We start from the raw sequence: 16,503 nt of genomic DNA on the forward strand, positions 1-16,503 counted from the left end.
ATTGATGCAGCCTAGAATTGCATTGTTTTCCACCTCTTGTTCGACAGATGCAGAAATTGTAGAGTTCTCTTACATGACAGCTGGCAAAATTATGGCCCTGGACTATATGGAATCTGAATTACTATTTCCTTTACAGACCTCTGTCTCTTGTCCTGATCGCCTAAGGTTGGATGGGCATCTTTCAAGAGAGCTGTAGATGTAGATTTCTGCATGGTAGGGGGATGGACTTGATCTTTGCAATTCATTCCAATTCAGTGATCTATCATTCTATCAAATATCCTTCCACCAAAACTGTTAGAACAATTCTGTCTCTCCATGTTCCCTACTGCAACTTCCCCTCCTAGCACATTTGTTTAGGAGGAACAAAGAGTCTTTTGAGCTTCTGGGTTGGTAGAGACACACTGCCTTCTGCCGGATGGATGTGGGATTTGTCAGTTATTTACCTAGATTTTTTAAAAGCAGAGGGAGAACCTAGCAGAGACTAATTAATTCTTTTGCATGAGCCCCTGAGAATTTCAGCTCACTTCTTTAGATGCTTTGATGAAAGACAGTAAGTATGTTATTATGCCACAAGTGAATTTTCAGTTTCTGCGCTGAAAGCTATATAGTTTCTGGAAACAGCACAACTTTTGTTTTTTTTAAATGCACAACTTTCCCTTCATTGCAAGGGAAGAATATACTCCTGAGTGTCCCAAAGCTACAGGATGAAAAACAGGTTGATTGTTCTTGATGTCTGTTGGGAACAGGGAAAAAAATATCGAGATTTACCACTCCCAGCATAGGTTAAAAGGTGCCTTCTTTGTTGCCATTACCTCCCAACCTCGCCACTCTTGTTCAGCTAGGAAGACAGCAACATGACAGCATGTTAACCAAAAACTGGGTGGATTTGCAAAGAACTCAAGCTGCAGTTCCTAGCCAAAGTGATGTGACTCGGGCAGGGAACGGAAAGACTATGGTTTGTACTGTACTTCCTTGAAAGAGCGGTGGTCAGTTCTGAACCAGGAAAAACAAACCTAATGAAGTGATGCAAAAAGTACATTTGACTGTATCAGTTTGATTTTTACATAATTTATTTGGTAGCCACAGGAAGGGCAGGGCAAGAGCACATCCAGTAATGGGAAAGTACAGCAGTACTTCACTATACTTGACAACAGATTGTGAGGCTTAGAACTCTGAAGCTATTCCAAGCCTTAAAAAATTGTTGTTCTGAAAGAGGATAGCATATCCTTCAACATTTCTTAGATGAAAACCAGGACACCAGTGGCCAAGCAACCTCAGAGTGAGTTCAAGATGGCAAAAGTTATTAATGAAGAAGAACAGACTAGCTAGGAAATGCTGCAGCAGTTTGCTTTTGCCTTAGTTTACAGGGAAGGGAAAGATTCTGCTACCGCCTCTCTTCTCCATCCACTGAGTTAATTGAGAGCAACCTACTTTTGCACTTCAAACTCAGTTTGTAGTAACTGAAATAAACTGAGGTGGTTGTCGAGAAACTGGGAGATTTTCAAAGCAGCTGGAAAAGTGGAGAGCTAAGGCTTCTTTCCTGATTTTAGCATAGGAAGTTGCCCTATTTCCATGTTTGAGGAAAAAAAAGAGCCACCCCATGCCAGGCATGGTGATCTTAGTTTGGTCTAAGTGACAGAGAGAACTCTGGGAAGATTGTCCTATGCTCTAGTCGGCAAGCATCCTGGGATGCAGGGGGTTACCATGCAAGAATGGTCAAGCAATCAGTTCAGTCCAGGTCAGTCACAAGATGAAGGGCAAAACAGAAGAGTGGTCATCAACCGCTCCAGGAGTCATCAGCTGGTCCAGAGGCCCAGATATCAGTAACTAGCAAGGAGTAAACAAAGCTGTCAAAGCGAAACCAGTCAAAGATCAAGGAAACACAAGTGCCAGCGTACAGTCAACCATTCAGATAAGATGGTTGTAACCAATGAAGACACTGGGGGCTGCTGGGAGATTAATGGACAGCTCCCTCAACAACTCCAGGTGCCTAATTAATCAACAATGCCAATTTAGCAGCTTCTGGATTGGAGTTTATCTCTTCGTCGCTCAGCAAAGGATAAGGATGTGTCGTCACCATCTTCGGCTTCTGCCACTTCCTGCTTGGGAACGGAGACCGCTACTGCCTCAATTCCCAGCTCCTGGGACTCAGAGAAACCTTCATTATCAAGAGCAGCAGATTCCTGGCATGTTGTCTCCTCTTCATCTGAATTGTCCAGGGAGTGAATTATGACAAAGGGAAATATTAGTAGACTAACACAGCTCCTACCTCCTTATAGCTTCAGAATGGAGGTGGGGAAAGAGCACCTTGGCCACTTTAAAATCTAGACTTCAGACCTGAAAACTTCTATTCAAGATTCTTCTTGGTTGAGACTTTATTCCCAAAAATTTCTGCCAAGCCAGAGGTTCAGAAACTTGGCCAACCTATAAGCAGTTAAAAGGAATCGTCTGCAAAGTCCCAAGGTTTATTCAGTCTGCCACTGATTGCTCCATGTCTCCACTTTCAAGGGCCTCAGTCAAACTTTTGGGTTCCTGGAGCAAAAGAGAATCAGTGGCAGGTAGGGCTCCATCTTTGGGTTTGTACACAAAACTCCCAGGGGGCCTTTTGGATCGGAGGATTGCTGAGTGGAGCCGCTGAGGGTAGCTGTCCTCTGCTAGGAGTTGAGAGGATTCACCTGACACCAAGAAAAGGCCATAGGCCTCACGGTCAGAGATGCCATACTTTTCCGCACACACTGCGCACACTGAGGCCGTGGTCATGTCAGTGGTAACTGAGATCGTCTTCTGGTTGTTGAAGGGTTCGTGGAAGGAAATGTAGAGGATGTTCTGAAAGAAGGAAGCCAATTGTTGTTTACTTGTTACACAGATATTCTGCTTTTCCTTCAACGACCTCAAGAGGATGCCTATGGCTCTCCTCTCCACTTAATGTTCACAACATCCTTTTAAGGTAGATGGATCTGAAAGTACTATCTCTAGGTCACCTAGTTGCTTTTCTAGCCCTGTGAGGACTAGAACCAGGACCATCAAAGTCTAATATACTAACCACTACTCTGGCTCTTGTGTAAACCTAAATACCCTGAAGGCACCAGTTACCATCTGGTCTGAGATGCTAAGCAGGGTCAGGCCTGTTTAGTGCTAGGAAGGGGACCACCAAGGAAAATCAGGGGCCCAATCACACTATACAATGATAGTGCTATGTTACACTGTCATGGCGGCATCCTTTGGAATCCTGGGGCTTGTAGTCTGGCACTAGAACTTTCTGGAAATATCTCTGTTCCAGATTTGGATTTAATTACAGTATGTATCTCAAACATGTGGAACATGGGAAGGATAAACTTCTGACCTTTTGCTCTGCTCTTGTTTGCAAAAGGCCAGCTGAACAGGCCCTAACATGAGGCAGGGTGAGGCAACTCCAGTGAATGGTACATAAATCTCTGCTATGATATTTTAGAATTTCATTGTAGAAGCCAAAAATGTGATTTCATGTACGTAAGCCCTTACATAGTCTGTTTTGATTCTGGTTTGGGTTATAAAACCTCTATCCCTGGAAAACCAGGGGTGAGGCCAGTGTTATGCCTAATGCTAGAAAACAAACACAAGTTCTGCATAAAGGGGGTTTACAATTTTCATAGCCATGTTAGTCTGGCATATTAGTATGCAAAAGGATCTTGCAGCACCTTTGAGACTAACTGTGCAAAAGAAGCTGTAGCATAAACTTTTGTAGACATGGTGGTTTACTTCCACAGATTGATGGAGTGAACTGATGCCCAGGGAGGACCTTTATAGACTTTAAGAATAGCCAAAGAAATGTGGGTATGCTGATGAGGTGACAAGTTCACTTTTAACAATGGTTGTTAAAGGACCTCAGGACAGCAGTCCTTGAACAAAAATACTATAAAGGAAGATTGGAAAGAGAAACAGCTGAATTAGGATATATTCACGAACTCCAGTCCATTACCAGCAGGTTGAACAAAAACAATGGCTTCCTGGTACATGGACGCCTTAGCCAGTTTAACATAGCTCCTTTCTAGTTCCTAGCTTGTACACAACACATCGCAAAACTCCCTCCACCATTCATTTAGTCCTCCATCCACAATGAATTAGGTAACATGTTCCTTTCTGCCCATATCCCTAAAGCTCTTAAAGCTGGACTTGTCACTTCATCACCATACTCACATGCTCTGCATTTCTTTGGGTCTCAAAGGTGCTGAAAGATCCCTTTATATACAAATAAACCATGTTTAACTCAGACCACTGTTTTCACAGCCTATCTGTTTAAATAGGGCTGAGTAATACCACAACCAGGGAGCAGCATATGCCCCTATGCACCTGTTTTCAATGCCTGAATTCTAAATACTAAACCACAGTTAAGTATTTTATCAGCATGGGACATACTACATTGGACTTGCCACCCATAACCACAACTAGGAATCAGAACAAGGGGACCTGGCTGCCAAGATCCTTTGCATTCCCCCATCTTTCACTTGTTTTGTCCCCATGACCAGTTCTCCTTTCACTGATTCCAACTTGTGGTACCTGGGAGTGACGCCGGATAGGATGATGGTGGTGAGGGTGAATGGTGCGTCGCCGATGCCACTGGTGGATGGAGTGCTGGGCCTCAATGCTGATTTGCCGTGTTATCATGGCAGCTGGCTGGAAGTTCGCAATGTGGAAGAGGGCCCCAAACCAGGTTGTGAGGTAGTATCCACCTAATACATAAGAAGAAGCAGTACGAGGGGACAGAATGCAAATAAACAGTTCAAGATGGCTCTGTTGTCATAACAGTTTTTCAAAAGACTGAGACGCATAGGCAAGTTTGAGGGTGACCAAAAAGCAAAACGTTGCCCACTGTTACTTTCCTTGTCAGTGGCATCACTAGGGTTGGCGTCACCCGGTGTGCTAACACATAGTGTCACCGCCCCACTGACCTTTTGCCATACCACACCATAGAAATGTTTTTGTACTAACGTTACTCAAAAATCATAATTCCTGTAGTATCACTAAATGCAATTGTTGAGACATAAACAACCAGTAAAATTAAAACCAGACTTTTAAATTACATTCTCATATGCCCAGCCTATGTATATGTATTTACATGTACACCGTTTCATGTAGATGAAGTAAAAATTTGGTACGTGGTTTCCCCTTTCTCCTCCCACTGAGCCCCACTCACATGATCTCTTCAGTGTTTTAAAGGGATGCACTAAATGCCTGTTTGTTTCTGCTGAAAGGCAGATGCAAAGTCTACATTTTGCCTGGATCATGTCCCTGTGCTCTTTGCACACCAGGACATAAGTTGAGGAGGGAGACTGCTACTGCTCCTAATTTAGAATGACATCTGAGCAACTGCAAAAGTCCAGAAAAACTGCAGTATATCCAACACAAGGAAACAAGTTCAGAAGTGAGACACCCCAATACCTTCTCCCTGCAGCTGGCTGGGATCCATCAGTTCCATCATGTACTCCACATCCAACTGCACTGAAACAATGTCACAGTTCACCAACATGTAGATCAGAACTGGCAGGAAATCATCAGCTCCAAATGGCTCTTCAGAAATAGAAAATGAAGAAATACTAAGGTTTGCAATAACTCAGGGACAGAGAAGCTGAAATATCTCTCCCTAAGCCAGGGGTGGGCAATGCATGACCCCAAGGGGTTTTAAAGACGCAATTTTTCAATTTTCTTTGCTCCAAAAGGCCTCAAGCGCCGCAAGAGCACTCCCAGGAGTCCCAGGCTTAAACAAAAATTTTACAGTTCCCCCCCCCCCCATTTCTTTTTGCTCCAAAATGCTTTCTACAGGGTGTGTGGGGCATTTCCATCATGTTTTGGTTTGACCGTGGGCCAATTTGGGTCAAGCAAAAGCCTTTTTGGAAACAGTAAGTGAATAGGAAGTAACTTCTGCTCATGTCCTTTTATTAGCCCCTCCAATAGGGTGAAAATGCCCCCCATACCACCTACAAGGAATTGGGGGGCAAAAGGTTGGGTGTTGTTATTTCTTTAAAAGAGTGGGTATAGCAGTGGGGTGAGGCCCTCTAAGGTTTCTGGGGGAGGCTAATATAGTCCTCTACTCTTCCACGGTTGTCCACCTCTGCCCTAAAATAAGAACTTACAAGTATTAAATTCTGTCCTTGGGACTGAAAGAGGTTGCCCACTCTTGTCTTCGCTTTGTACATGACACTCTTCTAAACAGGGGCACAATCCCTGCCAAGGTGCCTCCGTACCTGTCCTGCCAGCAGTCTGGTTCATGGATTCATAGAGCATCTTGCAGATCTTGAGCATCTGGGTCTCCTTCTTCCTGGGGGAGTAAGCCTGGTGCAAGAGGTCCAGCTTGGTTTGGATACGCTCCAAGCCAGCTGCATCTGGCACATTGGAAATCACTCCCAGCTCAGCCAAGCTCTGCTTGCTCATGGTGACCTGGTGCTCACGCAGCTTGTTCATGGTCCCATCGCGGGAGCGAAAGTCCAGCAGTTGGGTGTAGATCGAGTCCCGGAGTGGCTTCAGTATAGATTTGTACAGGGCTCCTTCAACCACAGAACCTAACAGGAAGAGAAGAGAGGGCATGTGTTTGTGTGACTTTGAAGGCAAAGCATGGCACTTAGGTGGAGCAAGGAATGGCAAAGAGCAGACCTCTAGCTGCAGCACTGCAACTCCCATCTCCCCCAGAAAGCACAGTCAATGATGAGGAATGTTGAGAGTTAGAATCATACAGGTGGAAGATACGCTAAGGACCATCTCATCCAAACCCCTACTGAACCTGACTAGCAAATAGGTACAAAGCATCCAAAGACGGTTGGTGGGTATCTCTGGGGCTGCCCCCCCCCCAGTTTAAATGAGTCTGTCTTGGTTTTTCTTCAGAAACTGTGCTTTTCCCCTTCCTCCAATGGCCTCTGCCGGATATGGTGCTGCCTACAACATCAGACCCTCGACCACAGAGACGCTGGCGGTTTCATGAACACTGTACTCCTGCTGACGTGGGAGCCACTGATGTGGCAATCCAGCCACGGCTCAATACAGAAACCACAGAAGTAACTTTGGCTGCTTAGAGATATGGTGAGAGGCACATATAATTGGCTTGCTCAGAAACAAACCTGATGATGTGCGTTTCCACTTTGAGGGCAGAGACTTACATTTTTTGTTTTGCCAATCCCATACCCGGAAATTTTAGTCAATGAATGCAAATCAGTGGAAACAAATAAGGAGGAATAAGGTTGCAGGATCACACCCTCCAAGTGGCCTTGATCTAGCAGGGACAGTCCATACTGATCCTCTGCTGTCCCACTTTTCAAGGGCTTTTAAAATGTTCCAGCTTATCTCTTCTACTCCCGCTTTTTGCTCAGCATAACTAAATTGGTGCAAATCAAGTTGCAAGTGCAAAAGTTGTTTGCATTCTGTTAACTCAATAAGAGGGAGAGCAAAAGATGGGATGGGATCTTGTCCTTCCCTACAGGCTCAGGCAGTGCAAACTGTGCTGCCTGTCCCGACTTGTGTGGTCTTCCTCAATACCTTTTTTCATCTTGACCACCTTCTGATTTTGCCACATGAACCCTGGTTTTCATCTGCTGATAAGAATAAGGTACTTCACCCACCATGTTGACTAGTAACTACCCATTGGAGGCATGGTGGCCAAGCAGAAGCAGCCCGAGACATTTTCTTGTCTGAAGTGAAAGAGAAGATGGTGCCACCCCCATCCCACCCAATTATACACAGAGAAAGTGACTAGATGGGCAACTAAATCTCACTTTGACATTGGTGATGGAATAGCAGACTAGTTTAGGGGGCTACAAGAGAGCCAGCTCGGTGTAGTAGTTTGAGCATTGGACTATAACTCTAGAGACCAGGTTTTAAACTCATGCACTGTGACTTTGGGCAAGTCACACTCTCTCAGCCTCAGAGAAGGGCACGGGCAAGCCCCCTCTGGGAAAACCTGCCAAGAAAACCCCATGATAGGGTCACCATGGGTCAGAAACAACTTGAAAACACACAACAACAAGGGCTGGTCCTGTAGCCAGTTCTCTGAAAGGCCTATGGATAAGCCACTAGGGAAGAAGAAGGAACCTTGTTGTGTGGCCTAGCATTAGTATTATGCCTATTAATCATGGCCATTTGAAGGAGCTGCAGCCTCAGGTGCTGCTTAGCAACCACAACTTTCTCAACACACCTTTCTCTACACTCAGGGAGATTGCAATGCCAAACTAGACTTGCCACTTCATTTACATACACAAAGGATTTTGAATTTGAATTGACATTCTCACACACCAATGGCATATATGTCTATCCCTGGCTTTCCGCTCCACAAATTCATCTGAGGAACTAGACTTAAATCTACAAAAGCTTACGCTGCCAACTTCTTTCTTTCAGTTAGTCTCAAAGGTGCTACAAGATCACTCTCCATACATTCTCAACACAGTGGACCCTCAAGACCATCTCCAAATCCAAGCCCTGCTTTGAAAATCTTCCCCGTTTCATACCCAGGTCCATCTCCTCCGCTTCGCCATGTTCACAGATCGTGCGCAGCTCTGAGCTTTCACACAAGTAGCCCTTGAGGTTGCTGATCATCTGCCGGATTTCCTGCAGCATGTCTGTGCTGGTGGGGTGCCGCATCCCGCCACCCCGCAGGATGTGTCCGACAAAGCTTTGCACGAGGCCTCCGACGTAGGACGTTGGTTCCTGGGCCAGCTCCTGCACCCGTTTGGAGACCCGTCGCTCGGCACAGAGGAAACCACCCAGGGCACTGCCCACGGCAGAAAGACGATGTAATACTTTGTAGGTCAACACAGCGGAGGAGCGGCCCTGCCGCTTATGCGATGCAGCAGGGGTGAGTGGAAGGCCTTCGGGCTCATCCTCGACGCTGCTGACTGAGAGCGAATCCAATTCTGGGATGGGGGGCAGCAAGAGGGACTCGCTCAGTAGGGAAGATTCGGAGCTGGACTTCTTCAGTGACCAGACAGGAGGGATTTCGGCTGGGATGCCTTCAATCCAGGAAACACGGTGTGGGGACTTGATCTCCTTCTGGTGCAGACCAGGGGATGAAGGCAGATCCTCAGAGACATCTTCGGAAGTATTACAGGCCAGACTGCGAAGGAGAAGCTTGCGTCGTGCAGAGGCTGAGGATGCCAAAAGGTCACCTGGAAGATGGCAGCATAGCAGGAAATAAAGGATGCTAGGTAAATTGTGGCAACGTTATTCCAAAATGTTTGCAGTAACTTTAATGGGAGGGGTGGGTAACTCCGCTGGGTTTCCCCGCCCCCGGATGGACCTTGTGGGCTGCACCCCTTCAGAAAGTGCAAATATCTCAATTTTTCCCTGAAGTCCTTCTCAAAATGGCAATAGCAAGTAACGCTGATTGCTTCCACACTGGATAAATAAAGTGGTTCGACATCACTTCAATTGCCATGATTCAATGCTATAGAACTCTGGGAACTTTGGAATAGGATTCTGAGAGACTAGGGTTGGCCATGGAAACCCACTCAGCAACCTTGGCCAAGTCACACACTCTCAGCCTCAAAGGAATTCAAAAACAAACCCCCCATGAACAAATCTTGCCAAGAAAAGTCTGTAATACAGTCTCTATAAGTTGGTACTGAATGACAAAGTATGAACACTCTCCAAGGCCTAACACTAATATTTGAAAAAAGTATGTCTGTTTTAGTACAGTACATTGTAGAAAAGCAGAATAAATTTGGGAGCAAGATCTTTAAGGTGAAGAACAACCTCCCAGTATTGCTTTTCCTTACCTTTCCCCATCTTCTCTTCTTCCTCCTCCTCAAGAGATTTGGGATTATTCTGACACCGCCGGACCTCTTGCTTGCTAGGTGCTGCTTCGGTGGAGCCATTAAAGACCTGGAGAGCTGCTCTTCTGCTGCTCAAGCGACAGGGGCCTGGTGCGAGGTCAAGCCAACTCACATCGCTGTGCACTGAAATGAACAGCGGGTTGATGATGCAGAGCGCTCCATCCTCAGATGTCACTCGGATGGAGCAGGCTGGCTGGCTAGCCTCAAGAGGCTCTCCATTGGAATCTATGGGATCCTCTTCTTCTTTGGCCAAAGTCAGCTGATTGCCAGGTTTAAGGGGCATTGTCCAGAATTCTGACAATAAAAACAAGAGGGGACAGAGAATGCTCAGATGACCTGCTTTATTATCGGTGGGGTTGTTTTTTATGAAGCTGGCAGAGATGCACAGATTAAAACAAATAAAGCTTTTCAACTTGGGAATAGAGAGACATACAGAATCTCCACTACATAAAGATCTGATCTCATTCATGACTAGAGCTGCTATAGCCAAAATAACAAGATACTAGAAAAAATGCAGAAAGATGATCTCTCTGATGATGGCTGGATAAGCTCTAGCGGACTGCTCCAGCTGAAAAACTTACAATAAAGGCTCAAGTGCCAAGAGGAGAAACAGCAAAAGACAACTTTGTAGAAATATGGAATCTGTTGATATCTCAAGGTTTGGTCTTAACAATGGCTCTGGCAACCATTATGTTTCACCTAAACATTAGGAAGAACTTCTTGACTGTAGGAGCTGTCCAACAGTGAGAGTTTGGTGGACTTTGGAGGTCTTAAAACACAGGTCAATGGGCATCTTTCTGGAGTGATTTAGTTGTGTATTCCTCAACAGCAGGGGTTGGAGTATATGACCCTTGTGGTCCTTTCCAACTCTAGGATTGTATGATTAACTCACAGGGCTTTCTGGTGTGACACTTTTAAAAAAAGCTAAAGGTATGTAATATAAAGACTGACATGAAGTAGGTTGTCCAGAGGGCAAAGGGAACAGCCAGGCAAACAGGGTGGGTGGGTTGGAATGGGTTCACAGAAACAGAGCAAGCAAGTCTTGAGAGGCAATTTGTTTCATCATTTTAAAAAAACACATCAGGAGTGGGTTTACTGGACCATTAAAATGTCACTCACTCATGCCCAGTGCAGCGACTGCATGTAACTGAGATTGTCGTGGAAGTCGGAAGGCATCCGGGAGCCTTAGCGGACAGGGCAGGATATCCCTAAAACAAATAAACATGCTGATACATTCATCAAAAATGATATCCATAGAGGCAAATGGGATCATAAGGAAGAGGGGCAGAGACCTTAGCTTCCCCAGGCATCCCCAGCCTAGTGCCTTGCAGACAGACTGGAGTAACAAATACATCCACAACCAGCATGCCTAATGGTTCAAATGGAGGCGGAAGAAGTCCGGGTCAACATCCCCTTGGATACCTCCCCAGTCCCACCTCAGCCACTCACCTGCTCACAGTATGAAAGCTGACCAGTTCCAATACATTTCTGAAATGCAGCTGGGAACCCTTGAGATAAACAGCTATGGGGAAAAGATGGGAATCAGGACAAGGCAAAGCCTCACTGAGGACAAGTCAAAATTCAAACATATAGCTGTGTTAGTCTGTAGAATCATTATGTAGTGAGATCTTGTAGCACCTTTGAGACTAACTGAAAGAAAGGAGTTGGCAGCCTGAGCTTTCATAGACCAAAGTCTACTTCCTCCAAATGCATCTGGGGAAGTAGACTTTAGTCTAGGAAAGCTCATGCTGCCAACTCCTTTCTTTCAGTTAATCTCAAAGGTGCTGCAAGATCTCTCTACATACTGAGGATATGTCAGATTCCCATTTCCCTCCCTTAATATGGACATACAAATTATTTGGGATTATACAGGACAGAAGATAGTGAGAAAACGGTGTGCATCATCATCATCATCATCATCATCATCATCATCATCATCATCTTAATTTGTATCCTGCTTTTCTCCCAGAATTGGGACCCAAAGCAGCTTACAGTCTAAAAACATAGTAGTTAAAAACTTACAAAAGTGACAATTAAAATGGAATCAAGCTATTGCAATATTAAAATAGAATACAATTAAAAGATAAAAGCATTTAAAACCATACACATTAAAACAACACACCACTGAAATGAAGCACAGGGACTCAGGGATGAATCAAATTAAGCATTTCAAGTCCATTAATTAATTAAACAGCCAAAAGCAAGAGAAGTGAGTGCGTCCCATAGCAAAGCCAAATCAACTTGTCTCCAAATTAGAACAGAAGAACAGAAACATAGACTCTTACAAGCCCTCCCTTACATTAAGCATTCAATCTTTCTTTCTCCTTCCTGTCCAGAAGATAATGATTTATATCATTGATTTGTTAAGTGCTTAAACTCTGCTAAGTGCATTAGAATAATCTCCTTCCTCTTTAAAAGCTCTTGCCTGAATGTTTACAAGAATCAATAAATGAGAAGAGGAGGAAACCGAAGAACAGAAAAGCAGACCTGTCTTCATGCAATGATTGCACATTCACAAAAAACTGCAGTCTTGGTAAGAAACTAAGGAGGAAGGAAAACACTTGGTTTTTAGGAAACCAGTAGTGTATCCATCCACACTGCACAATTACAGCAATCTATGCCAGTTCAGTTGCCTTGACCCTATCCTATATAATCCCGGAATATGTAGTTTGGTGGGGAATGTGAAATTCTCTGTTGGAAGAGCGCTAATCTACTGTGCTAGATGTCTTTAAGTGCCTCACCAAACTACAAGTCCTAGAGAGGATGCAGCCATGGCAGTTGGAGTGTCATCAAAATTCTACATGCAGCATGGATTAAACACTCTCATACACAGAAAAACAATATTAAGAGCAGAGTGGTCCTTTGTCTGATTAGATATGTGAGCCCAGACCTACTTCAAACCATGTAATTCAGATTTGGATTATACTTTGCATTTGCTCAAACCATGACCACAGAGCTGAGAAATCTGAGCCCAGTTGGTTCCCATTTGGGCCAGATTCTAGATAGTGGGACCGTCTCTCTCTTAAGTCTCCTTGGCTGTCTTTTCACAGATCAAGGAAGACACATGAGCACAGATCAAGAGATACACTTTTCTGAGAACAGGCATGACGTTTGGATTACAATAGGGCATGGCTTACAGCTTGCCTTTCTTTCTGAGCATGCATGAATTATTTGTTGGTGTAAGTAGAGAGGGCAAAGAATCGATTTCTCCCTGCTGTAAAAAAACCAGCAACAATTCAAATGCTTGGCACACACATAGAAAACCCTCCTCCTGCTCCTAAATCACTCCTGGATGAAATCTCTAGCTAAAGCAGATCTTGGGGAAAGGGGGGGAGGAATCATAGGAAAATCATGGCCAGTTCCAAGGAGAAAGCAAGGACCTGGACGCACCAACAGACACCTGACTTAGCCCATAAATAGAAGAGCTGGGCATGTTCAGCCTGGTGAAGAGAAGACTGAGAAGTGGACATGATTTCACACTTCACATTTTGAAAGAACTATCACCAAGAAGTGGGGGAGGCTTGATCTCTGCTGCCCCAGAAAGTAGGATGAGGTCTTATGGTTTTAAATTGCAGGAGGGTAGATTTTAATTGAAAATTAGAAGTCGGTAAGAGTGGTCCAGCAATGGAACTGTTGCCTAGACAAGTGATGGATGTCTTCCACTGGGCATCTTCCAAAAGAGGATGGACAGCTAACTGCTTCTGAGGATGCTCTACCTGGAGTTGGGGAGGGGGGATAGGACACAATTGCCTATGGAGTCCCTCCCAACTCTATGATTCTATGAATGGATTGATGGGGCAGAATATCCATAGGTCAGTGGTACAACAGAGGAAGAGTCTATAGAAAATCTCAGATTCAACCCCCAGACCTCTTGGATTACACTCAAGGGATAGCAGCAACTTTGGCCAAGACCTCAGGACACCGCCAAGAAGAAGAGAGTTATCAAATTAGTTTGGCACAGCATAAAACATTGTTGTGTATCATCTTTGCCTGTATCTATAATATATAAAGTATTATACCTACGAACACACCTCGAGTCCCGCATTACACAGATGCAGCAACACAGACACTAATGATACAGAGAAAACTGTACTTAAACCCACACTATAATATACTTAAACCCACTCTGTATCTGCATTTCTCTCACACAAAATGTATTTTCCTTTTGCAAGAAACATGAGGAAAGTCTTGCCTGCTCATTTACACTAGTTACAAGGTCCAATCCTGACATGGATTTACTCCTGACATGAAAGGTCCTTCTCCTCCCCCAACTTCATAACCTCATTCATTTCCTCACACTCACTTCTCTCTGAGCGTGGTCTACTTTGCAGGGCTATTAAGAGGAAACAGGGAAAGAGAGAAACCATACACACTTCTCTCAAAGTCATTGGAAGCCAGGTGGGATAAAAGCCAGCACTTGCCCTAAAAAAGAATTCCTTACCTGTTGCTGAGCTCAGAAAGAGGGAGTGTGAAGCCGAAAGCAGATGAGTAACAAAGAGCAAGTTGGCTGGAAGAACTTAAAGCAGAAGAGAGAAGGGCATTTGAAAATCCCCTGAACAGTGTTTGAAAAAAGCTGCCTTCTCAGTGAGAAAAGGAGAAAAGAGAGCATTCAACCTGCTGCAACGGAGGCTGCAGGAGCATTGGTTTCTCTCCACCTCTTCCTCTTTTAAGTAGAAGGAAGTTATGTTGCAAGATGACCAAAAGGGACAAGATAGCTGTTGAGATAGATTTTGAAAAGAACAACTGTGGGGTTGCGAAAAGGTGAGGGTTAGAGAGTAGAGTCCAGAACTGCATCTGCACTGCAGAAATAATGCAGATTGATAACATTTTTTGCCATGGCTCAGTGCTATGCACATCATCTGGGATACAGGCTAAACACATATAACTGCATACAGCACCAGCATCCACTCACCTGAACTGTCTTCCTTAATGGGAAAATGGCTGATAGCATTGCTCTTGCTTCCTTGAGTCCGAAGGAAGAGTGTCTTGGCATCTCCAGTTTCATTTCTGGTAACAACGAACGTCTGATCGAAGAAAAAGATTCGAGAAGCAGAGGGAGGAAGAAAATAGAGAAAGAAAGAGGTTGGGTGATTACTATTTCTAGGACAAGATGAGTCTCCCGTATCCAAAATGCTTGGGACCAAAAGTGTTTGGGATTTTGAAACTTTTCAGACTGTGGAATACCTGTGTTTGCCCTTCAGATATTTAAAGAGGGTTATCATGTAACCTCTCAGTCTTCTCTTCTCCAAATAAAACATATACAGGTCTCTGGAGAAACTGTTACTCCACTGAAGTGTAAGGAGGATATACCTTCCCCCTCATCTCTCCCATATCAGGCCTGTTGTGTTTTTAAAGTTTTCTAAGATTTACCCCAGGTGGTTGTGCTGAGAGCAGCTCCGCAGCTTGTCCTGGATGATCCTCAATGAGGTCCCAAATGCTCCTGGTGATGGAAAGTCTGTCCAGAAACGGGATCGGGTTCGTTTCACATCTTCCACTGACTAGTGTGTGCTGTGAGCTATACAAAACAAGAGAAACAGGAGAGTTAATAGGAGCTTAACTACACAGCTCCTGAAATTGCTCCAGCTAGCATGGCTAAGAGCGATCATCATCATCATTGTTGTTATTATAACGCTGGGGCTCAAGGCAGCTTACAAATTATTTAAAAATATTAAAAACCAATATAAATTTTAAATCACATGAAAACATCAGTTACTTATAAAGGCTGAGTCTCCCTTATCAGAAATTCCAAAATCTGAAATATTCCAGAATTCAAAATTGACCGCTTGGGTGGCTGAGGCAGTCAACACCTTTGCCGTTCGACGGCTTACTATACACACATTTTATTTCATGCACAAAATTATTGAAAATGTGGTGTATGAAGTTACCTTCAGGCTATGTGTACAAGGTTATACAAAACATAAATGAATTTTGTGGTTAGGCTTGGGTCCCATCTCCAAGATATCATTGATCATTGATCAGTTTTCATTTTAAATTGATCTTACTTTAATTTTTATTATTTTAATTTATTTATTATTATAATTTATGCTGTTATTGTTATTATTATTACTACTACTACTACTACTAGCAGTATTAGTATTTTATTTGCACCATCAAGGCTCCCATAGGGAGTTTGGGGGTGATTCTGCCATATCTTTGGCTCTCTCTGGGCACTTTCCTCGCCCCTGATCTAAAAGAAACTAAACCCAGATAAGTGCTAAACTGGGAGAACTACCCGCCCTTTATAAGAAATAGATGTGGGAGCATAACCATATTTTAATGACTCAAAAATATCCACAGTTAAAATGGAAGGAGCCCACAGAAGCTTGCGCTGCGCTCAGAGAACATGCTCCAGCGTGGAGGTATCTTTCCTCCTCTATTTTTGCTTGCTTACCCAGGTTCATTTCCTGAATGGTTCTGGCAGATTCCCGGCATATTTTCAGACATCTTTCATGCCCAGTTGTCCAGACTTTGAACATCAGTCTTTGAACATCATGCGTCTTTTTTCCCCCTCTTAAATGTTTTCCTTCAGGAGAAGAACAAGTTAGAAAGATGGATCTGGGTGACTGTTGGTCAGGTGACTGTAAGACAACAAAACCTAGCTGCAGTTTAGAGACAAAAAGTGTGTGTGTGTGTGTGTGTGTGTCTGCCCAGACATGCTTCCACATTGTAGAAATAATGCTGTTTGACTCCATTTTAACTGTCATGGCTCCAT

At 44.1% G+C, this 16,503-nt stretch overlaps 1 protein-coding gene across 1 annotated transcript; it reads right to left on the minus strand.

The window, feature by feature from the left end:
• Window positions 1-1,043: 1,043 nt before the first annotated feature.
• LOC149304575 (ras and Rab interactor 2-like) lies at window positions 1,044-16,307 on the minus strand. Its single transcript, XM_089478806.1, has 11 exons — window positions 16,183-16,307; window positions 15,162-15,306; window positions 14,704-14,815; window positions 11,241-11,313; window positions 10,911-10,999; window positions 9,735-10,085; window positions 8,469-9,125; window positions 6,222-6,536; window positions 5,419-5,547; window positions 4,537-4,709; window positions 1,044-2,826 (listed from the first exon to the last, which is right to left on the minus strand). The coding sequence occupies exons 1-11, from the start codon at window positions 16,233-16,235 to the stop codon at window positions 2,470-2,472; spliced, it is 2,454 nt and encodes an 817-aa protein (XP_089334932.1). The 5' UTR covers window positions 16,236-16,307; the 3' UTR covers window positions 1,044-2,469.
• Window positions 16,308-16,503: the final 196 nt, after the last annotated feature.

The sequence above is a fragment of the Sceloporus occidentalis genome, unplaced genomic scaffold, assembly GCF_023333645.1.
Source record: "Sceloporus occidentalis isolate IW3139 unplaced genomic scaffold, rSceOcc1.0.p SCAF_13, whole genome shotgun sequence".
Taxonomy (NCBI): domain Eukaryota; kingdom Metazoa; phylum Chordata; class Lepidosauria; order Squamata; family Phrynosomatidae; genus Sceloporus; species Sceloporus occidentalis.

Coding starts and splice junctions, on each gene's coding strand:
- LOC149304575 (XM_089478806.1), bottom strand. CDS start 16,235: ATGTCTGAAAATATGCCGGGAATCTGCCAGAACCATTCAGGAAATGAA. Junction 11,314..14,703: donor CATTAAGGAAGACAGTTCAG/GTGAGTGGATGC, acceptor TTTTCCCCATAG/CTGTTTATCTCAAGGGTTCC. Junction 9,126..9,734: donor AGAAGAGAAGATGGGGAAAG/GTAAGGAAAAGC, acceptor GCCATCTTCCAG/GTGACCTTTTGGCATCCTCA.